Consider the following 24,172-nt stretch of genomic DNA (forward strand, 5'->3'; position numbering starts at 1 on the left):
AGTGACATGTCACACATAGCCACACCCCCCCACAGTTAGAAACACTCCCCAGGACATACTTAACCCCTACACTGCCCCCTAGTGGTTAACCCCTTCACGTGCCAGTGTCATTTACACAGGAATCAGTGCATTTGTATAGCACTGATTGCTGTATAAATGACAATGGTCCCAAAAATGTGTCAAAAATGGCCGATGTGTCCGCTATAATGTTGCAGTCAGGATAAAAATTGCGGCCATTACTAGTAAAAAAAAAATTATTAATAAAAATGCCGTAAAACTATCCCCTATTTTGTAAACGCTATAACTTCTGCGCAAACCAATCAATAACCACTTATTGGGATTTTTTTTAACAAAAATATATAGAAGAATATGTATCGGCCTAAAATGAGGAAAAAAATGTTTTTATATATATTTTGGGGGGATATTTATTATAGCAAAATGTAAAAGAATTAGTTTTTTTCAGAATTGTCGCTCCTTTTTTGTTTATAGAGCAAAAAATAATAATCGTAGAGGTGATCAAATACCACCAAAAGAAAGCTCTATTTGTGGGAAAAAAGAACGTCAATTTTGTTTGGAAGCCACGTCGCACGACCGCGCGATTGTCAGTTAAAATGACGCAGTGCCGAATCGCAAAAAGTGCTCTGGTCTTTGGCCAGCAAAATGGTCCGGGGCTTAAGTGGTTAAAGGCAGAAAAAAAAATTGCGTTCAGGAGAGGTGCTTTTGAGCAAAAAAAAAGCTCAAAAGCACCTGAGCATGCATAAACTCACATTAACGCCAGGCACGTTTATGCACGTTTGCACATTAATACATTTTAATGGCCAGAATAAATTGCCATTCTGGCCAGTAGAATACAGTAACACCAGACGCCCAAAGTCTTCCATCAGAAGCCCATGTGACAGTGTGATGACATGGGAACAAATGTGTGAGACAGGGACAGAGATTAAGGGGTGTTACCCTGCAACAGGGTGCATTTCTGTTTGATATGCATGGTGAGGTATATTCAAGGGACAGAGCGTTTTCACCTATAAACAGGAAATGCCTAAATAAAAACCTTCATGGCAGGATCACCAGGCAATATTTTAATGAAAGTTGCAGATTAAAAAAAAAACATGAAAATGTTACAATTTCTATTTGATTTGAATAAATACATGTAATTTAACCATGTCCCGACCACCTCACGCAGATGCACTGCGGCAGAAGGGCACGTACAGGTAGAATCACATACCTCTACATTGCCCTTTAAGAGGCAGCTTGCGGGCATACGAGGAGCTTCGTGAGCATGATTGCGGATTCTATTTCCTTGGGAATACCCGCGATCGTGCGAATCGCAAAAAAGTGCTCTGGTCTTTGGCCTGCAAAATGGTCCGGGGCTTAAGTGGTTAATGTCGTCTTCCTTTTCTTTGTTTAACAGTTTTTTAGTTTTTTTACCAATTAAATTTTTTTATTTTTGCTTCACATATATAACTTTTCTTTTCATTTGTTTTTGTTTTTTTATTCGTCTTTGTACCATAAAAAATTTAAAATTTACAAGAATACATTTATTTTGGTAAATGACCTTGCCAAGCTTTCTACTAGAAATGTAATTTAATGTGTTCATGTTTTAGCAAATTGGTTAGTCCTCTTTCCTGCTGCTTTTAGGGTTTAAGCCATGTAAGCAGCAATGCTGGGGTAAGGGGCCCTGAACTGAAAACAGTCCAGGGGCCAGGCTTTACATAATCGTCCACTGCCTGGAAAACTGCCTTGCTATGTTAGCTTCCCTTATAAGTTGTGAAATAATTTTGGTAAGAAGCAGGATGTGCACAACTAGAGGTATTACACTTTATAAGGCACTGTACTTTACCTATATTGCATGCATTGCCATCCATTGCATAGTTCCTGTAACCAAAGTGATATTTATTCCATCAGTCTCCTGTCTTCAGATAATTTACCCTGGAGCGCATAAATGCTGGAGATTCTAAATGAGTCAGTGATATAACTATTACCGTAATAATGCATATTATATAAAAGGCATGACGTACAAACAACCAGTTCTGATTTTGTGATTTGTATTGAATATTTACTTTTCCTAAAGGATGTAGATTACAGCTGACATAATTTTGGTTACTCATCTTGAACATATGTTGTGTGTTTAGGTAATAGGCCTCATCAGTGTAACGTTTGTAGCAAGGCTTTCAAGCACAAGCATCACCTCATTGAACATGTCCGCCTGCACTCTGGAGAGAAGCCTTATTGCTGTGACAAATGTGGCAAGAGATTCTCACATTCTGGCTCCTTCTCTCAGCACATGAACCATCGATATTCCTACTGTCATAAAGACACCACCAATGAAAATGGTGTGAGATGGGAGCAGGCCGGCCACCATGAAAACTACCAAGTGCTTCATTCTGCTGAAGAAGTGAGGGACCTGGTACAGTCCTGATGTAGCTAAGGCTAAACATAAAGGATAATAAGTGTATTTACTAAGGATAATATAATGGAAGTTTGATAGTCAACTCATCTTTACCTTCCTCCTAATACCAGACAGTAAAAAGAAAGGACAATAGCAAAATTGTCATACTAAAGTGTTATTTTCTTTTTCAGGTAAATCTGTCGGCAAGTTGTGTTGGGGTGCCTATTAGAATGAATAGCACTGCAGCGTACCAACACGCATTACCATGCCTTTCTTGGCCAATAAGTGCCTAATGTATTAGTGCCTTAGGGATTGTTATGGTTACACATATAAAAATTTAATTAATAGTTTTGTGAGTGTATCTTTAAATGGACAATGTTGCAAAGCAAAATACCTGTAGAATAAGCTTCAGATGGAAGCTGTTTATTAGTTCCCCGGTACAGGCACAGGGTTCTAATTAGAGTTAATTTTACTGCCACAGAACCTAGCAAGTCACCCAAGAATAAGAGAATTTTGGCTTTTATCTTAAGTCTCTTACAAATGCTTCATGACAGATTCCCTTTAAATTCAGGAATTCAATACTACATGTTCATTTTAAGTTGATAAAGCTACTTAAAAAGTAAGAATGTCCAATGAATTTGTGTTCATTTGTGTCCATTTGTGTTAAATTTGTGTTCATTTGTGTCCAGTTCAGGGTGTCACTTTAAAGCAGTACCCAGAACAGACATACATAAACTGACTTTAATTGTCTACCAAGTCTTTACACCCCACTGAGACCCAAATGGAAGCATCTTCCATCATCATGAAACGTCTAGAGAGACCCAGCCCAAAAGTTAAGAAGGTGCTGAGGGAGCAATTGTGGGGCAGAAGTATCCCCATCCAGCACGTAAAGACCCAGCAGAAGATACAACCCAAAAATGGATATAGTTCAAGTCATCTATTGACTTTTTAAATAATAATACAGTATAACATGTCACTGATCCATAGCCAACTAGAACTTCATAAATAAAAGCATATTTTTTTGTAAAATGATATGGTATGAAATTTATATATAGATTTTACTAATACCGCCTAATTTTATTAAAATAATTTTAACAATCCAGTATTTTAAAAAAATACTATTTTTGTATATCAAATGACAAAAGCTTACTAAGCTATATATGAATAATATGTACAGTAATGTATGTGTAATGTGTGGGTAAAAAAGTATACATACAGAAGTATCAGGGATCTTCATAATTACATAGTTAAATAGTTACATATTTAGTCAGGTTGAAAAAAAGACATTTGTCCATCTAGTTCAACCAGTAGAAAAAAACTAATAGAGAACCTCCATATACATAATCCTATACTCATAGTTGATCCAGATGAAGGCACAAAACTCCAATAAAGCATGATCCAATTGTTTGAGTGGGGAGGGGCGGGGGGGTTACTTCCTGATCCCCCTATTCCCTGAATAAACTACTCCTGGTTGGTTGTATTACCGAAATGTTAGCATCCAGTTACGTTTTGTGCATTTAGGAATGCATCCAACTCTTTTTTAAGACAATCTACAGAGCTGGTCAAAACGTATTCTTGAGGGAGTCTATTCTACATTTTCACAGCTCTTACTGTGAAGAAGCCTTTCTGTATGTGAAGGTTAAATCTCTTTTCCTCCAGATGTAAAGAGCTCCCCTTGTCTTCTGTAATGTACACTTTATGGACCACTTATGTATTTATACATGTTGATCGTATCCCCCCTTAATCTCCTCTTCTCAAGAGAGAATAAATTCAGTTCCTCTAATCTTTCCTCATAACTGAGCTTCTCCATGCCTCTTATCACTTTGGTTGCCCTTCTCTGCACTTTCTCTCTCTCTCAAGTCTATACCTCTTTTAACACAAGAAAGTATTTTGCTAGCTTTTGAAACTACAGCTTTCAGTCTTGTGACATGCGTTGATTATGCTTTACAGTTGCCAATGCTAAAGGGCACCTGTAGAGCACGTAATACTAGCTGTCCTAGATCAGAGCCTAAAGATCATCGATGAGAAGTCCATATCTCTCAGGACATTTAACAGCTGCTCAACTATAACTAATTTAGACTCTGTGATTGGCTTATTTCCTTAGGAATGACATCTCTGACCACATATACCATAGATGAGGATGGTGGTTATTTTGTTGCATCAAAAACCATAAAATGTTGGATTTTCTATCACCTTATATCAATAGTCACCAAGCTAAGAAGTGGGCATGAAAAAAGTTTGACTAAAGATCCATTTAGAGGTCAAATGGTCAGTCCTTATTCTCTCTTTTGACTATTTATAGTAGGAGGTTTATTGAAGGTGTGTATTACATAAAGTCACAATCCATCTCCTGTTTCATTAATGCACTCCTTGATTTGAGCACAAACTTTTTTATATATGGGGTGACCACCACAGCTCTAAGGATTTACCTTTTGGCCTCTGGCAAGATAGTTACCAAAAAACTGTGCTATTCATAGTAGGTATCTCTGAATAAAGCCGTTGTCAACAGCAATGGGCTGAAATGGGCATAATAAAAGATAATAATACTACACAAAATGTTGTAATATTGGTACTAATAAAATTATTTTTTTTAATGAATTTTTATGAGATTCACCTGTTTACCTCCTGTCCAAGTTTGTCATTGCAGACCTTATATTAACCTATTTTACCATTCAAATTTAGATTTACAAGTTTAGAACATATTACTTACTATGGACATAGCAGACAATATTTCTTTCAATCACTTTGATTAAAGCCTCATTTGTGAAGGCTACTGTCATAGATCCTAGTGCCTTCTTCAATGGCTTTCAGTCCTTCAATTATTTTGCAATGAAGGTACTGTAGTGACAATCTAAGCTTAAATATGTGACAAAACCTGTTTTTATATTCATTACAGAAGTTATATAAATAATTATATGACCTATCATTAAAATATACTCTTCACATTATCATTATGTGGTTTTGAGTGCCAAAAACCCAATAGCAAGTACTTCTGGGTACAGGGGTTTTAGCATCCAAAACAAGTGTAAGAAAGTATCCTCTAAATTCCCTGTCCCTCAATGTTAATCTAACCCTCAGACAGACCCATCTGACAAGCTCTAAAACATAACCACCCCCAACACTTAACCTTTCATTTTAATTTGCACGCTATGCTTTTTAAGGGTTAAAGGCTTTTTAAAGGGTGTGTCCAGCTCTGTGCCTTTCAAAGTCTATTGCAGGCGGAACGCTGTATGGAGTGGTACTCACGCTTACTCACGCTATGCTACCAGCAACGGATGCCCAGAATCCAGAATACTTGCTTTCTGGTCATAGATTCCTGGACAGAAATTGTGATAAAAGTGAGTACTATTTGGTAGAGCATTCATCCCCATCCAGCTGCAGCATATTTCAGCTTGCCATAGACTTTGACAGGCTACAGGCAGCAAGTCTGGATACTGCATCTGTACCTCCCAGGAGCATTAAAACTACAGGATTGGATGCACACAGGCTAAACACCTAGCCTTTAAGTAGCCTTGGGCCTCACTTATATGTCATTTCAACCCAAGCATTGCCAAAGGTCCGTCAGATTCTTGAAGCTGGATTCACAGTTGTTTGCAGACAGATGCAGCCGTTCAGCTTGTATAAAGCAATGACATGCTGACAGCAGCTGCAACTGTTCCCCAGTGTTCACATGCAATTGCTCCATATTTAATTACGTGTGAACACCAGCAGACAGCTGCAGCCACTTTCACCCTGTCATTGCTTTATACAGGCTCAGGGACTTCAACTGTCTTTAAACAACTGTGCATCCAATTGCAGGAATTCGCTGGATTTTTGCTGCATCTGGATGTAAAATGTTGTGTGATTGAGCCCTAAATGTGATTCTAACATTTAACTTAAAGTGGAAGTAAACCCTCCTATTATTTTCAGCCAAGGAAGCTGCCATCTTGGCCTCTGCTTAATCTTTAACTGTCATGATGCTGCACATGTGATCAGTTATGACCCCAGCCATTGGATGGTTTGACCGTTTGGTTGAGAGCACAATCAATGTAACAGTTAGCATTTCCGGCATGCCGGGAATTTAACTGTTTTTTGAAACTATTAAATCAATGGGTTTACTTCCGCTTTAATTTCCCCCAAACCTAATTCTTTGCCTAAAAACTATGATTTACCCTTCACCTCAATCCTACATCTTAACCACTTACAGACCGGACCAATTTGCTGGTCAAAGACCAGACCCCTTTTTGCGATTCGGCACTGTGTCGCTTTAACTGACAATTGCGCGGTCGTGCGACGTGGCTCCCAAACAAAATTGACGCCCTTTTCTTCCCACAAATAGAGCTTTCTTTTGGTGGTATTTGATCACCCCTGCGGTTTTTATTTTTTGCGCTATAACCAAAAATAGAGCGACAATTTTGAAAAAAACGCATTATTTTTAACTTTTTGTTATAATAAATATTCCCCAAAAATATATAAAAAAACATTTTTTTCCCTCAGTTTAGGCCGATACGTATTCTTCTACATATTTTTGGTAAAAAAAAATCGCAATAAGCGATTATTGATTGGTTTGCGCAAAAGTTATAGCGTTTACAAAATAGGGATAGTTTTATAGCATTTTTATTAATAATTTTTTATTATTTTTTTTTACTAGTAATGGCGGCGATCAGCGATTTTTATTGTGACTGCGACATTGTGGGGGACCCATCGGACATTTTTGACAGGGCGGCATTGAATATTGGACGTACCTGTACGCCAATATGCCTGCCCGTGCCATTCTGTCGACGTACATCGTCGTGCGCTGGTCGGGAAGTGGTTAACCTAAAACATATATCTTAAATCCTAACCCTTTATTAAACTCTAACCCTGCCCTGATCATAAACACCTAAGCAAAGTTCTAACAGTAATGTAACCCCTTCTAATACTTACCTTGTAGATGCTGAAAATATCCACACCAAAATCTTTGCCAAAACTTGACCCCCTATGCCAGTGATGGCGAACCTTGGCACCCCAGATGTTTTGGAACTACATTTCCCATGATGCTTCACTACACTGCAGAGTGCAAGAGCATCATGGGAAATGTAGTTCCAAAACATCTGGGGTGCCAAGGTTCGCCATCACTGCCCTATGCCAAAGAAAAAGTGTGCTGATCAGACAAACTAATTCAGCTTTACCAAATTGCATTATTATTTAAAAAAGAAAAAAAGGCCTTTTTTTAATATGACTTTATAAAAAAAAATGTTCCTAATGTAACTTAAAGTCTAGGCAGACCACAAAACATGGTATGGTCTAGGGCAGGGATATGCAATTAGTGGACCTCCAGCTGTTGCAAAACTACAAGTCCCATCATGCCTCTGCCTCTGGGTGTCATGCTTGTGGACGTCAGAGTCTCACCATGCCTCATGGGACTTGTAGTTCTGCAACAGCTGGAGGTCCGCTAATTATTGCATATCCCTGGTCTATGGCTACCAGAAGCATTATGGGCATTTCATGTAATTAGATATTCCACCTTTACAATATTTATAGAACTACTTGAAGTATTTATATTTTATACCAATGCCTATTAAATATGTTCTATTTAAGAGGTAACATTTTTTCTTTGGTTTACATAAAATCTTTTTGCTAAAAATGTTAACTATTAAGAATTCACAGTCAACAGTTGTTACAGGGGTTTCAAATATCTATGGCTGAGCACACATAATCATATATAGGGGTTCATTTACTAAAGGCAAATAGGCTGTGCACTTTGCAAATGCAGTTGCGCTAGAGCTTAGTACATGACGTGATGCTTCATTTTGTAAAGAAAACCCAATGATATGCAATGAAAAAAACAGCATTTTTGTGATTGGATGATGGAAGTTAGCAGAGCGTCCTCTCATTTACTGAGCTCTGGAGCAAATGGCATTGCAAAGTACACACTTTATTTGCCTTTATTAAATCTAACCCATAGCTAATAGTACTAGTGAACCCTGTGTTTTGTCTTAAACTTGTTTTCTTGAAATGTGTGCATTTATTCAATAACGTAAAAGCCACTTACAAGGTCCAGAAATCTAAGCATCAATTTCTTTTACACGGAGCTGATTCTATTGCACCAAAAGCTGTTTGGATTATATTGTATGGATTACCAATCTTTGCATAGCACCACTATTTGCACTCATTTGTACAATCTATCTGATAAAGGTGACTAAAACATTATTGCTTTTATTTAAAACTTAAAATGACTAAAATGTATATATGAAATGCATTTTTTAGAAACTGTATATACTGCAATAAATCTGAAATTGGTATGCAAATTCTGTCAGTTTTTTTTTTTTTTTACTGCAATCTCTACCGTATTTATCGGCGTATAAGACGCACAGGCGTATAACACGCACATTCATTTTAAGGCTGGGTTCACACCGCTGCGGGTGAGAGATCCGGATGTGATTCGCACCGCACTGCAGTGCAAATCACATCCGATCTGTCTGTGCGATGCGAGTTCAGCCATACAGATAGTATGGCTGAATTCGCATCGCACCCGCCGCAAACTCGCACAGGACCCTTTTTTTGGTCCGCAGCAGAATCGGATCGCATGGGTGTTCACACCATGCAACCCGATTCCTGTCCGAGTTTGCAGATCGCACTGCGGTATGCGGACTGGTCTGGGGGTGTCATTAAGATTTCATTGACACTCCCAGCAGTCCGCATAGGGCAGTGTTAACAGCCGGCGGGAGGCATGCGATGCGGGAAAACACAGCGGATTCGCGGCGTTCCCGCATCGCTATGGTGTGAACCTAGCCTAAGGGAAGTTTCAGGAAAAAAACTTAAATTTTCAATTAGGAACTTTGAAGCAAAATAAGGGTCAGTACCCATCTGCAGCCTCACCATTGCCATCAATGCGGCAGCCTCACCATTGCCATCAATGGGGCAGCCTCACCATTGTATCAATGTGGCAGCCTCACCATTGCCACTAATGCAGCAGCCTCACCATTGCCATCAGTGCAGCCTGATCGATGCCCATCTGCAGCCTAGATGGGACAGGGATGGGGCAGTACATACAGTGAGAATCTCCTATGATAGAGAGAACAGTGGTCCAATGGCTGCCCAGGAGACGGGACTTCCTATAATAGAGGCCGCTCAGTAAACAGGGGATTCTCACTGTATGTAATGTGACGGTGCTCGTCTTGCCCCCTCCCTGTCCCCTCCGAGGCAGCTAAAATTGAAGTATTGGCGTATACATGTGCACGCTATTTGCACCTGATTTTCAGGGTGAAAAGTGTGTGTTATATGCCAATAAATACAGTACTTGGAATCTCATAATGAGGATGTTAATGCAGCTATAAAACACCGCAGTACACAAATGTAGGAAAACATATTTAAAATAGTAATAACAGTTATAACAGGTATTTCTAAAACTGTATAAATAAATATGGGCTGAATCTTTACTTATTTCTAGGATCCTGGTTCAATTAAACTACCTGCATGGTTATTCTGATCCGATGAGTCTCATATATCGTTGGTCATTTAGTTCAAATAAATGAGTAACCAGTGATTGTTTCATGGCTATCAAACAATGGAACCCAAACGCAAGTTTTTAAAATTTTGCGCAACTGTTTATACTTCAATTGAACTAATGACAGAAGGCTCTTTCTATTGTTTGTTTCTTGTTTCAGTTTTAATAAGGATGCCTATTTAGGTGTATAGGTAAGCTCTTTGTATTTTATAGCATATTTGGACCAAGGACCATAACATCCCCATATCATTAATAAAAACGTCTATCATGGCAAGAATTCATAATCTCCTAGGCCTACTGTCTTTTGCAGCCTCCCCCCAGCCCAGTTGACTGGCTAGCCTTATTAACATACTAACTAGATCAGCTGTATTAGCCAGACGAGGCACAATAGGGTTTGGACTAGAGAATGAATCCACTCTGTGTCAGTACACCTAGGGCCAATGACTGGTTAGAAAACTGACCCCCTACTCTGCTAAGTGTTGAGTTCCAGTGTAAAAAGTCAGAGTTGGGAAACAGTAAGTACACAGTATATATTGCATCAACAAATAGGCATAGACAGTAACAATAACGAATCAACAAGATGGCACTGGCAGGCAGAGCGACAGTGTGGAAGTTCTACTGACAGTAATATGGTGTGTTTTGATGTGTACTGTTGTTACAAGTCCCCCACCCTACACCTTGATATGTGTTGGGGTTGCAGAAATTCATCCTTGCCTACTATATTAAAGCGGTAAATATTTTAGAAATTAAAGGTCAGCAGCTACAAATACTGTAGTTACTGACTTTTAATAAACAGACAATTACCAGTCAAGGGATCCAGCTCTGTCTTCACCCTGGCCAGTTCTTTGGTGGTCTTTGGGTCCCTGGCACCACCAACTTGACCGTGGGAAGCAGAGCTTCACAGCCTGCTCCCCACTGCACATGCACAATACATACTTTCAGAATGGGACATGGAAGAATGCTACTCACCCAAAAATACAACACAAGGGAGTACGGTTCCCCCAGAGTGAGGTTTTTAGGCAGCAAAGTGAAAAAATTAGTCAATATTGTATGAAAAAAGAGTTGTTTATTAGTAGTACCAAAGGGGTGCTCTGGGACCACCTGGGGAGAGGAAATACGTTTTTAAAGTATGTCCATGTAGGAAGTCTTCTCCTTGTTGAACATACACTATTGGGTAACTATATTACATGTCTACACTGTATGGCATTTATTGTTCTTCCATTGTGCATATAAAATTTTGACATGTATACCTACAATATATATATTTTTCTCAGCAGAGAGATCCTCTGAAGAAGACCCTTGGTATATGGGTTGAAACATGTCAGATCCAATTTTTCATACTGTTAACATTTTATTATTAATGTTGCTATAAAACTCCTATCTGCAAGTGTATATTTGGTTTAGGTTTAATTTTCCTACTGGAGCTAATTTTTTAGCCATCATGTTATGCCCTTTGGTACTACTAATAATCAACTCTTTTTTTATACAATATTGACAATTTTTTTCACTTTTCTGCCTAAAAACCCCACCGTTCTCCCTTGTATTAACTTCCTCTATACTTGCCTAGGTCACAAAAGTGGAAGCGGAAGGGCTTAGCTATCAGAAAAAGGCACCTGCCCTCTCACCCCAAGAAAAAAAAAAAAAAATGTTTCCAATAGTGGTAGAGGAGGGAGAAGGATAGTGGAGGAGAAAATAAACTAAGGGAAACTTTCCTTTTAAAGTAAAGTTCCACCTTAAAGTAAAGTTCCACATAACTCAACAAATACTGTTTCCCCTAGTTGATACATTGAAGATGATGACTATTATAATAATATACTAAGATATTGAAAAAGTATTCACATCCCTTAAAATTTTCCACATTTTGTAATGTTATAACCAAAGACGTAAATGTATTGCATTGTAATTTTATGTGATAGAACAACATAAAGTGGAATGTACTTGTAAAGTGGAAGGAAAATGATAAATGGTTTTATAATTTTTTTTACAAATAAATATCTTAAAATTGTGTCGTGCATTTGTATTCAGCCCCCATTACTATGATATCCCTAACTAAAATCTAGTGAAACCAATTGCCTGCAGAAGTCACTTAGTTAGTAAATACAGTCCACCTGTGTATAATTTAGTCTCAGTATAAATACAGCTGTGAAGCCCTCAGAGGTTTGTTAGAGAACCTTACTGAACAAACAGCATCATGAAGGCCTACGAACACACCACAGACAGGTCAGGGATAAAGTTGTGGAGACGTTTAAAGCAGGGTTCGGTTATAAAAAAACATTCCAAGCTTTGAGCATATCACAGAGCACTGTTCAATCCATCATCCAAAAATGGAAAGAGTATGGCACAACTGCAAACCTACCAAGACATGGCTGTCCACCTAAACTGACAGGCCAGAGACAGAGAGCATTAATCAGAGGAGCTGCAGAAATCCACAGCTAAGGTGGGAGAATCTGTCCACAGGACAACTATTAGTTGTGCACTCCACAAATCTGGCCTTTATGTAAGAGAGGCAAAAAGAAAGCCAATGTTGAAATAAAGCCATAAGAAGTCCTGTTTGCAGTTTGTGAGAAGCCATGTGGGGGACACAGCAAACATGTGGAAGAAGGTTCTCTGGTCAGATGAGACCAAAATGTAACTTTTTGGCCTAAAAGCAAAACACTATGTGTGGCAGAAAGCTAACACTACACAACATCCTGAACACACCATACCCACGTGAAACATGGTGGTGGCAGCATCATGTTGTGGGGATGCTTTTCTTCAGCAGGGACAGTGAAGCTGGCCAGAGTTGATAGGAAGATGGATGGAGCCAAATACAGGGCAATCTTAGCCCCTGTACACACGGTCGGAGATTTCCACAACCAAATCCGTCGGATTCTGCCCGTCGGATTTTGTCTGTCGGATCTTGTCCGAAACTGTTGCATACATACGGTCGGACAAAGTTGGCGAAAAATACGATCTTTCAGTATGTGATGACGTAATTTTGTTACGATGGGACTACATTCAGGCTAGTAGCCAATAGCTTTGATGTAGGAATTTGATCTGAGCATGCGTGGCACTTGGTCCGATCAAAATGCTCTACACATGATCGGATTAGGTCCGTCCGGCCCAGTTGGTCGGGAAATATTTCCAACATGTTGGAAAATTGGGTCGGACGGAGATTCGGACAGAATCAGTCCGATGCATACCACACACAGTCGGATTATCTCACGACACGGTCCGATAAGACTCATTCCGACAGATTCTCCGACCGTGTGTACAAGGGCTTAGACTAAAACCTGTATGAGTCTGCAAAAGACTTGAGACTGGGGCGGAGGTTCACCTTCCAGCAGAACAACGACCCTAAACATACAGCCAGAGCTACAATGGTTTACATCAAAGCATATTCATTTGTTAGAATGGCTCAGTCAAAGTCCAGACCTAAATCCAATTAAAAGTCTGTGGCAAAACTTAAAATTGCTGTTCACAGACGCTCTCCATCCAATCTGACAGAGCTTGAGCTATTTTGCAAAGAAGAATGGGCAAAAATGTCACTCTCTAGATGTGCAAAGCTGGTAGCGACATCCCCCAAAAGACTTGCAGCTGTAATTGCAGTAAAACATGGTTCTACAAAGTATTGACTGAGGGGGCTGAATACAAATGCTGTACACACGTTTCACTTATATATTTGTAAAAAAATTTGAAAACCATTTATCGTTTTCCTTCCACTTCACAATTATGTGCAACTTTGTGTTGGTCTATCACATAAAATCCCAATGTAACATGACAAAATGTGGAAAATGTCAAGGGGTATGAATACATTTTCAAGGCACTGTATGACCATGGTCCTAATATAATTGCCTGTCACTGCTAACTCTGTTTTCTTTTGGCACTCATTGGGGGTTATTTACGAAAAGCAAATCCACTTTGCACTACAAGTGCACACTACAAGTGCAAAGTGCACTTGGAAGTGCAGTCGCTGTAAAACTGAGGGGTAGATCTGAAATTAGGGGAAGCTCTGCTGATTTTATCATCCAATCATGTGCAAGCTAAAATGCTGTTTTTTATTCTCCTTGCAGGTCCCCCTCGGATCTACACCGACTGCACTTCCAAGTGCACTTTGCACTCGTAGTTTTCACTTGCAGTGCAAAGTGGATTTGCCTTTAGTAAATAACCCCCATTGCGTTAAGAAGTGATATTTCTGTAGACATGCCTCTGTTACCGTTATAGAAGTTGCTCTCCACAACTTATCATTATATACAATGTGGTTTAAAGTAGCTGCCAATAATACAAACATTATATGAATTTTTTTTTTTTTTTAAAAGGATGCTTCTGTCACATTCATGAGATTAAAGCCTTTAACAAATAGGTTCGCCACTGATGTGGTTATCAATAAGATTTTAGATTTGGCAGGCAACAGGCCCAACAATAACAAAACATAACTCATTAGACTCACCTTCACTTGGAATGCCCATGCTGTAAATGTCATATACAGTATCTCACAAAAGTAGGTACACCCCTCACATTTTTGTAAATATTTTATTATATCTTTTCATGCGACAACATTGAAGAAATTACACTTTGCTACAATGTAAAGTAGTGAGTGTACAGCTTGTATAACAGTGTAAATTTACTGTCCCCTCAAAATAACGCAACACACAGCCATTAATGTCTAAACAAAAGTGAGTAAACCCATAAGTGGAAATGTCCAAATTGGGCCCAATTAGCCATTTTCCCTCCCCGGTGTCATGTGACTCATTTTTGTTACAAGTTCTCAGGTGTGAATGGGGAGCAGGTGTGTTAAATTTGGTGCTATCGCTCTCACTCTCTCATACCGGTCACTGGAAGTTCAACATGTCACCTCATGGCAAAGAACTCTCTGAGGATCTCAAAAAAAATTGTCACTCTACATAAAGATGGCCTAGTCTATAAGAAGATTGCTGAGACCCTGAAATAGAGATGCAGCATGGTGGCCAAGACCATACAGTGGTTTAACAGGACAGTTTTGACTCAGAACAGGCCTCGCCATGGTTGACCAAAGAAGGTGAGTGGCCGTGATCAGCATCATATCCAGAGGTTATCTTTGGGAAATAGACATATGAGTGCTGCCAGCATTGCTGCAGAGGTTGAAGGGGTGGGGGGGGGTCAGCCTGTCACTGCTCAGGCCATACACCGCACACTGCATCAAATTGGTCTGCATGGCTGTCATCTCAGGAGGAAGCCTCTTCTAAAGATGATGTACAAGAAAGCTTGCAAACAGTTTGCTGAAGACAAGCAGACTAACGACATGGATTACTGGAACCATGTCCCATGGTCTGATGAGACCAAGATAAACTTATTTGGTTTAGATGGTGTCAAGCATGTATGGTGGCAACCAGGTGAAGAGTACAAAGACAAGTGTGTCTTGCCTACAGTCAAGCATGGTGGTGGGAATGTCATGGTCTGGGGCTGCATGAGTGCTGCTGGCACTGGGGAGCTACAGTTCATTGAAGGAACCATGAATGCCAACATGTACTTTGCCATACTGAAGCAGAGCATGATCCCCTCCCTTCAGCGACTGGGCCACAGGGCAGTATTCCAACATGATAATGACCCCAAACACATCTCCAAGATGACCACTGCCTTGCTAAAGAAGCTGAGGGTAAAGGTAATAGACTGGCCAGCATGTCTCCAGAGCTAAACCCTATTGAGCATCTGTGGGGCATCCTCAAATGGAAGGTGGAGAAGCGCAAGGTCTCTAACATCCACCAGCTCTGTGATGTCGTCATGGAGGAGTGGAAGAGAACTTAAAAGGCAACCTGTGAAGCTCTGTTGGACTCCATGCCCAAGAGAGTTAAGACTGTGCTGGGAAATAATGGTGGCCACACAAAATATTGACATTTTGGGCTCCATTTGGGCATTTTCACTTAGGGGTGTACTCACTTTTGTTGCCAGCGGTTTAGACATTAATGGTGGAGTGTTGAGTTATTTTGAGAGGACAGCAAATTTACACTGTTATACAAGCTGTACACTCATTACTTTACATTGTAGCAAAGTGTCATTTCTTGAGTGTTGTCACATGAAAAGATATAACAAAATATTTACAAAGCGAGAGATACTGTAATTCAAATTATTCTCTTTGCATGTTCCAAAAGAAGGCCTCTGGTAAATTCCATCTAGAGAATTTTCGATATATGAGCCTCAATATGATATTGTAAGAAAGGTGAATGAAATAGTGGAAGACGTGTACCATGTACATGAAAAGGGTCTGGAAATCATTAAATTACAGAAATGTATATTATCAATTAAAACATTTTGATTTTAAATTTTCTACATTTTATTTAAAAGACCTTTAGCCATTTAATTTAGATATATACTCACCTACTTTTAAAGGTTCAAGGCGCAAAAGTGTGACATCGGTGCTGTGATGTATACTGTACCCTTACTTGTTTCATAGATCTAGAGGAGCCTGTGCTGACCAGAATTACTTATCTGCTTCTCCACATAACCTTCGCAACAAAATGCTGGCTGGTATGAGTTTATCACTGTGGATAGCACATTGTGTGTTGCTTCAGAAGATCCATCTAATGGAGCTGATCGGTTAAAAATATATCTTGTTGTTTTCGAAGTATCAATCCCTCATATTCTACCAGTTATTTTTCTGGTGTTATGATGTTTTAGTTCAGGTTAGAAAATTAAAGCAGACATCTGTTTTTTTTTGGGACCATTTGATTTAGGTGCACACGTTTTGGTGTAGGGTTTTTAATGCTGATAGTCTGAACATTGCATATGAACATAATCTTTCCTCATATGTTTATTGTGGTATTATTTGTGCTACTATTATTGCCTGGACAGTACTTGCTGTGAAAATTAAGTACAGGCATACCCCACTTTTAAATACACAATGGGGTTTATTTACTGGAAAATGCAAAATCAGACTCACTTCTGCATAGAAACCAATGAGCTTCCAGGTTTTATTACCAAAGCTTAATTGAACAAGCTGGAGTTAGAAGCTCATTGGTTTCTATGCAGAAGTGAGACTGATTTTGCACGTTCCAGCTTTAGTAAATAAACCCCATTGTGTACTTAAACGTGGGGTATGCCTGTATTTATCATTATCATAGCTATACATTTTGCCTGTTGTTTAGGGTTAGTGTTAGATCCATCTTGGGGTTAGGTTATTTGCATTGGGTTGAGGATAAAAAGACTATTTAGTCAATCTGTTTGGCGCCCCACTCTCTCTTCCCTTCGTTTGGCAACCCTCTCTCTTCCCTTTTAGTCAACCTCACACCTGCTTGCACTTAGGCTAGCAGCATCCCCCCCCCCCCCCCCACTCTTTTGATCTCAGGATATATCAATGCCATGACAATTTCATCCAGTGCCCAAGCTGAAGGTGCCAAACTTCGTACCCCACCCAGTTTACCCTGCATAAGTCAGTCTCTTTTCATGGCAAGAAAATGTTTAATATATCTTACAATAAAATGGGTTTATTTAAGTCAAAACAAAATCCACTTACAGCTGTCCCACCCCCTCATCCCCGTTTCACTTCTTTTTTTGGCCAGCAGACAAACAAATGCTTTGGCATAAGGTCATTAGGAGGAAAAAACATTGGAGGCAGCAGGAGTGTAGGGGGCTTTAAAGTGCACTAGGGGCTCTGGATCAGGAAGTGGCATTTTAAGGCTTGGTGTCAATATGTGAGGATGGGGGTTCTGGAGGGATTAGTGTACACTGCACTAGATTTGGTGGCCCTGTGGAGAATGAGGTTTGTGTGGGTTGCTGAGGGAAACTATGAGGTCACACCCCAAGGGGTTTGAGGCTTGGTGCAGGAACTGTGGAAGACTGGAGGACACTGTGGGATGCTGTTGGAGGTTGGGAGCAAAATGGAGGGCTGGAGATTCTGCGGTAGGCTGGAGGCACTGTAAAAGGCTGAGCAGCACTGTGAAAAATTGGTGGTCACTGTGGAACAGCGAGAAGTATTGTGGGGGCTGGGGCACTGTGGGAAGTTGAGGGGCACTGTTGGGCACTGTGGGAAGTTAGGAGATCTGCAGCTGGCTGGAGGCTCACAGAGGGCTAAGGAAGACTGAATGCATAAGATTTTCCATCACCATTTTTTCAGACCTGCTATCAGTCCGGGCACCCGCTTTCCAATCATGTAATGGATCCCCAGCAGATGCCTATACTAATGGCAGGTCTGCTGCTGTGCATCAAGGGAGGTATTGATCTATAATGTTTCTGCCAGTACCAAGATTCTGGCTGTCCATTCAAGACTGAGAAAAACGAACCAAGACCTTTACCTGAAAACAATGTTGATTAGTCAGCTCCTTGCTGGCGATATTTAAAGGATAAGATCACTTTTAAAAAAAAAATAATAAACTCTTTTTTATTGTGACAGCTAGCTGGGGGGGGGCGGGGGGAGGAGGGGGTAGAAGATGAGGGGGCTGGGCCATTTGTAACATGTTATATCCTGAATATGGATGTTACATGTAACATGTTACGAAAGATGAACAAATCTTTTAAACCTATTGTACATGCCACCAGTGCTCGGGATAGCAGGAACTACCTTGTGTACTCTTGCTTGACCCAGCTTATGTCTGCTCTGTGTATTCTTTGTGATAGCTAATGAAGAAGGGTCCCAGAAGCTAGAACGTTCAGTGTTCCAACACAATTTAATGAGGCAGGGATTGGCGGTGTGTGCGATAGCCTGGTCTGTCAAATTCAGTATAGCAAAAGAGAAACACCTGGTGCTCAAGGCATGGTGTGACCCTTCTGGATTTTAGAAGGCAGACCAGGTGATGAGTAAAAAATATATTTATTGGTAACATACAATAAAATCCACAGTAACAAAAAATAGCATATAAAATTGCAGTACTAACAACAAATACTCTCAGTACAAGAAAACATAGGCATGCAACTTAGCTGTCTCAAGACCATAAGTAGGCTAGCGAGAATACATGCTGGAAAATTACACCTGACATGTTTCGGACTGTGTCGTCCTTCTTCAGAGACTTAATGTCATTGAGAGCAATCATGTAGTGCTCTATAAATATAAATGTAGTAAACATTAGTAGGAATAGAAATAACAAAGTAACTCTCTGTAGGTTTGTAATTAGTATCATACTTTCAAATCGAGACTGCATATCTGAATAGATAATAACTGAGTAAAAATGAAATCTGTACTTACTCGCCCATGTAAGTACAGATTTCATTTTTACTCAATTGTTATCTATTCAGATATGCAGTCTTGATTTAAAAGTATGATACTAACTACAAATCTATAGAGAGTTACTTTGTTATTTCTATTCCTACTAATGTTTACTATATTTATATCTATAGAACACTACACGATTGCTCTCAATGACATTAAAACTCTGAAGAAGGACGACACAGTCCGAAACATGTCAGGCGTCATTTTCCAGCATGTATTCTCGCTAGCCTACTTATGGTCTTGAGGCAGCTAAGTTTCATGCCTATGTTTCCTTGTACTGAGCATATTTGTTATTACTACTGCAATTGTATATGCTATTTTTTTGTTACTGTGGATTTTATTGTTTGTTACCAGTAAATATATTTTTTACTCATCACCTGATCTGCCTTCTAAAATCCATAAGGGTCACACCATGCCTTGAGCACCAGGTTTTTCTCTAGTTTTCCAACACAGGGTGCAGCTCTGGCAACAGGGGAGGGGACACTGCAGCTGTCCCTACATTGTCGTCCCTTGATGAAAACAGTGTGCCTGGGTCAGCTGTCCCTCCTGTTCCTTCACTTCCTTTACCTCATCCTTGCCCTTTGAAAGAAAACATAGCAGCAAGAGAGAGCAAGAAAGATAAGTATGGACGGATGAATAAGAAAGGTAGTGGTGCGCTGTACACAAAGAGGATATATCTATTGATAAAAGCAGTATATAAAATTCGCAATGGAGGGATATCCAGTAAACAATACAGGTCTGGGTATATCTATGTGACTAGTTTAAACAGCAACACTCATTTCTACTAATAGTCCACAACATAAATACATAAAATAGTGAAAATTCATATAAAATCCAAAGTTCAACGTGTTACGATCCTGTATTCGCATAAAAGTGCAAATATTCCAATGTGCCGCTGTGGCTGATAAAACAATAATGTTCGTTGCTATTAGTGTAAAATCTACAACATAAAATCGTGAAATAATAAAAACAAGAAAAAAGAAGAAAAAACACAATATAACATTCAAAAGTGCAACGTGTTGCGATCCTAGAATCGCATAAAGTGCAGGTGTTCTGTTGTGGTGCACATAGGCAAACCTTCAAACATAAATAATAATTAAGTGACAAAAAATATAAGTGTATCAGACAAAAAGTCAGTTTTCAGTGCAAAGTGCTGCGATTATTCTCAAAATCGCATAGGATGTGACTTCTTCAACAAGATATACGATGTGGAGCTGTTGCAATGGGAAGGGCAGTGGTGCTGGTGGAAGGGGATGTGGCCTTGGTGGTCCAGTATATACCAGTAATGGATGTCCCCTTACCTTACCGCTGTAAGGTAACAGCGTATATATAGAGAGGTTTTTTGGGATCCTTTAGCGGAATTTTCCCTTTAATGTGGGGTGCCCAGGTCCTGACCAATGATATGGTCCCTTTAAGGGGGTTTCCTCTGTGGTATGGCATATACATGGGTTTAAGCAGAGATGGAGGAAGAATACTCCATAGTGTAAGATGCTTTAACAGGTTTATTGTTATTAAAACAGTTTAAAAATACTCACAAACAAACAGTCTGTACAAGCAGTGTATAAACGAGCTGCGGGCTCGGTCTACGTCACTTCCTGGTTGCTGTGTCCTGACGTGTGTTCGTCGCGGGTCACATGACTTCATCAGGGATTCCCCTGATGAAGTCATGTGACCCGTGACGAACACGCATCGGAACACAGCAACCAGGAAGTGACGTAGACCGATCCCGCAGCTCGTTTATACACTGCTTGTACAGACTGTTTGTTTGTGAGTATTTTTAAACTGTTTTAATAACAATAAACCTGTTAAAGCATCTTACACTATGGAGTATTCTTACTCCATCTCTGCTTAAACCCATGTATATGCCATACCACTGAGGAACCCTGACTGCAATACCACAGAGGAAACCCCCTTAAAGGGACCATATCATTGGTCAGGACCTGGGCACCCCACATTAAAGGGAAAATTCCGCTAAAGGATCCCAAAAAACCTCTCTATATATACGCTGTTACCTTACAGCGGTAAGGTAAGGGGACATCCATTACTGGTATATACGGGACCACCAAGGCCACATCCCCTTCCACCAGCACCACTGCCCTTCCCATTGCAACAGCTCCACATCGTATATCTTGTTGAAGAAGTCACATTCTATGCGATTTTGAGAATAATCGCAGCACTTTGCACTGAAAACTGACTTTTTGTCTGATACACTTATATTTTTTGTCACTTAATTATTATTTATGTTTGAAGGTTTGCCTATGTGCACCACAACAGAACACCTGCACTTTATGCGATTCTAGGATCGCAACACGTTGCACTTTTGAATGTTATATTGTGTTTTTTCTTCTTTTTTCTTGTTTTTATTATTTCACGGTTTTATGTTGTAGATTTTAAACTAATAGCAACAAACATTATTGTTTTATCAGCCACAGCGGCACATTGAAATATTTGCACTTTTATGCGACTACAGGATCGCAACACGTTGAACTTTGGATTTTATATGAATTTTCACTATTTTATGTATTTATGTTGTGGACTATTAGTAGAAATGAGTGTTGCTGTTTAAACTAGTCACATAGATATACCCAGACCTGTATTGTTTACTGGATATCCCCCTATTGCGAATTTTATATACTGCTTTTATCAATAGATATATCCTCTTTGTGTACAGCGCACCACTACCTTTCTTATTCATTATTCCCCAGGGTTCAGATATTTCCCTTTCAGTGTGTGCAGCAGTACCCTATCTCCCTCTATTTCCCTGACGTGGCGCAGGAATACTTCTTTTCCACTAAGTATGGACGGACCGCCACTGGTATGTTTCGATTTCAGAGTTATGATGAGGTTATTTGGTTAAGCTAGTAAGTGACCTATACTTTCACAGTGAGCAATTCATTTTTCAGGATTGACATGCATATAGCACATATTACAGTATTATCATTAAAACATTGTGTGATTCAATGGCTATTGTCAAAACCACTGCATCAAGACAAAAATAACAGTTTTCAGACACCAATAATAATAAAATTCAATCTTTAAAGAATAATGTAAAAATGGAACAAATAAACTATAAAGAATAAACTCTCAAAACATCTTTAAAACAGTATACAAACACTCATGAATCACCTATGTGAACAAACAGGAACAAGAGTTCAAGGTGGAGCAGTCTCTTGCAGTGTAGTCGTGTCTGGTCCTCAGGACTACTCAAGATTTCAGCAGCAATATTAATCTTCTTATTAAATATCAATGAATGTCATGAAAAACAGAGTGCATTCAACTTTTATAATAGGCACATGAACTTCTTCTACCTTGGACATCTGCTTCAATCTTCAGGATAGCTGGGCAAAGTAGGACCAGGGAGGCCAGAGGCAAGTTCTCTTCAGATCATCATAAAGATTGTTGTATTATAATCTGAAGTTGGACAGTGTAAGTCTTAGTAAACTCAGTTCCTTAGTACAAAATATTTTACTATTCTTCCGGATCAGTTTCAAAGAGCTCTTCATGGTAAGTAAGAAAATGTTCCACTGCTTGATTCTGGTAAACCATGTTAGCAGCAATATTTGCAAACTGTTCTTTCTCTGGCCTCATCAATGTTGGTCCAAAGACGATGCCGATATTCTGAGTGGTCATACGGTTCTTCTCACACTGATCCCTTACACTGGGAAGAAACCAGTAACAGATTATGGTCAGAAATATTCTAAACTATCAATATCTGTAATATATTCATGCTGGTTTAGCAGATGTTTACATCTTGATACTATCATTATTATTAAACTATAATGTCTTCTTATTATTAGTTGTTTTTACAGTGCCATAAATTTGTGCCACTGTAATAAGTAGGAGCTAATGCAAGGGACAGTAGAACAAGCAACAGAATACAGAAAATTCACTAGTACATAAAGTTGTTCAGCAAAACACCGCAATCATAAAAAAAGGATAGAGGACCCTACCTGTAAAAGCTTACAATCTAAAGCAGTGCTTCTTAAAGTGGTTGTAAACCTCTGACATGAAATATGAAGGAAGCATATCCCTCAATGGTGTGTACTTGTCTCAGTCTAGAGAACCAAGTGTCATTTCTGTATGCCTGCATGAGTCACTTCTTACAATTTTTCCTGACACCAAGAGAAAAAGGGTGACAGGGAGGGAGCTGCCTGTGATAGCCAGCCTCAGCTCTGTTACAGTCCACTGTCTGAAGGTGGGGGGGGGGCCCTCTTCCCTCCAATCAGTTCTCACTGAACAGGAAAAGCTCCCGGCCCCTGCTTTTCAGAGCCCAGAGATCCTGTGTAAATGCTGGACTAAACAAGTACAACTTACTGTATGTAGGAGGATTTGTTTCTCTGTATATCACCCGAGGTTAGTCATTTCACTATATGTGGGGGTTTACAACCACTTTAAAGTGGAGTTCCACCCAAAAATGGAACTTCAACTTTAAGGGAAGGTGACCCCCTGACATTCCACATTTGGCATGTCATTTTTTTGGGGGGGCAGATACCCTCTTTTTAGAGGGTTCCAGCTCCCACTTCCTTCCAGCGCACCGCGGCACAGGAAGGGAGATCACTTCTCCCCCCTCCCTCTCGGTAATCATCCAGCCAGTCACAGGGCGCAGCGCTGCTCGCACATGCGCAGTGCGTGCCCGGCTGTGAAACCACAGCTGGGTGCCCACATTGACAATTTCCGGCCCCACAGAGAGGAGGGGGAGACAAGCGGGGCTTCATTCAAATTTGTTCAAATAAAACTGGTAGCTGATTAGTTTCTATGCAGAGCTGCACCGGTTTTTGCATTCTCTAGTTTTAGTAAATCAACCCTCATAACCTAGTTTGTCCCAATGCAAAATCAGTGTGTGGGCAGGGCTTTACCAGCATACCCAAAAAGAAGGGGGAATCAACAGACGTTGGTAACTAAACTTTACTGTATAATGTAGGAATTGAATAATTACAGGAATAAGGTCGTTTACAGAAATGGCAACACATATTTGTGGGTTACATGCTTCTTCAAGCAGAAAGGTAACAAGGAACTTTTCCAATAGAAATATAATATAAACTTACAGATTACAGAATGCCTGAGGAGCACTTCCCTTTGGGAAGTATAGAATTTCTGGGTCTCCAGAGATCCCCAAAGTCCTTGCAGTTTATTAAGCTGATGGTGGAAGACATTTCCA

At 39.8% G+C, this 24,172-nt stretch overlaps 2 protein-coding genes across 8 annotated transcripts in view; one reads left to right on the forward strand and one right to left on the reverse strand.

The window, feature by feature from the left end:
* Positions 1 to 7,354, forward strand: part of LOC143983649 (zinc finger E-box-binding homeobox protein zag-1-like) — a 153,150-nt gene extending 145,796 nt beyond the window's left edge. Inside the window, exon 7 of the mRNA XM_077483593.1 lies at positions 2,133 to 7,354. Coding sequence (XP_077339719.1) covers positions 2,133 to 2,419 — 287 coding nt within the window. The 3' untranslated portion in view covers positions 2,420 to 7,354. The remainder of the gene's footprint in view (positions 1 to 2,132) is intronic.
* Positions 7,355 to 22,030: 14,676 nt separating this feature from the next.
* ARHGAP9 (Rho GTPase activating protein 9) overlaps positions 22,031 to 24,172 on the reverse strand; it is a 171,478-nt gene continuing 169,336 nt past the window's right edge. For all 7 annotated transcript variants that reach the window (XM_077483598.1, XM_077483595.1, XM_077483597.1 and 4 more), the window contains one exon: positions 22,031 to 22,672. In XM_077483598.1, the coding sequence (XP_077339724.1) occupies positions 22,483 to 22,672 (190 nt within the window). In that variant the 3' untranslated portion in view covers positions 22,031 to 22,482. The remainder of the gene's footprint in view (positions 22,673 to 24,172) is intronic.

The sequence above is a fragment of the Lithobates pipiens genome, unplaced genomic scaffold (assembly GCF_037356315.1).
Source record: "Lithobates pipiens isolate NorthernLeopardFrog02 unplaced genomic scaffold, aLitPip1_a1.2 Scaffold_16, whole genome shotgun sequence".
Lineage (NCBI taxonomy): Eukaryota > Metazoa > Chordata > Amphibia > Anura > Ranidae > Lithobates > Lithobates pipiens.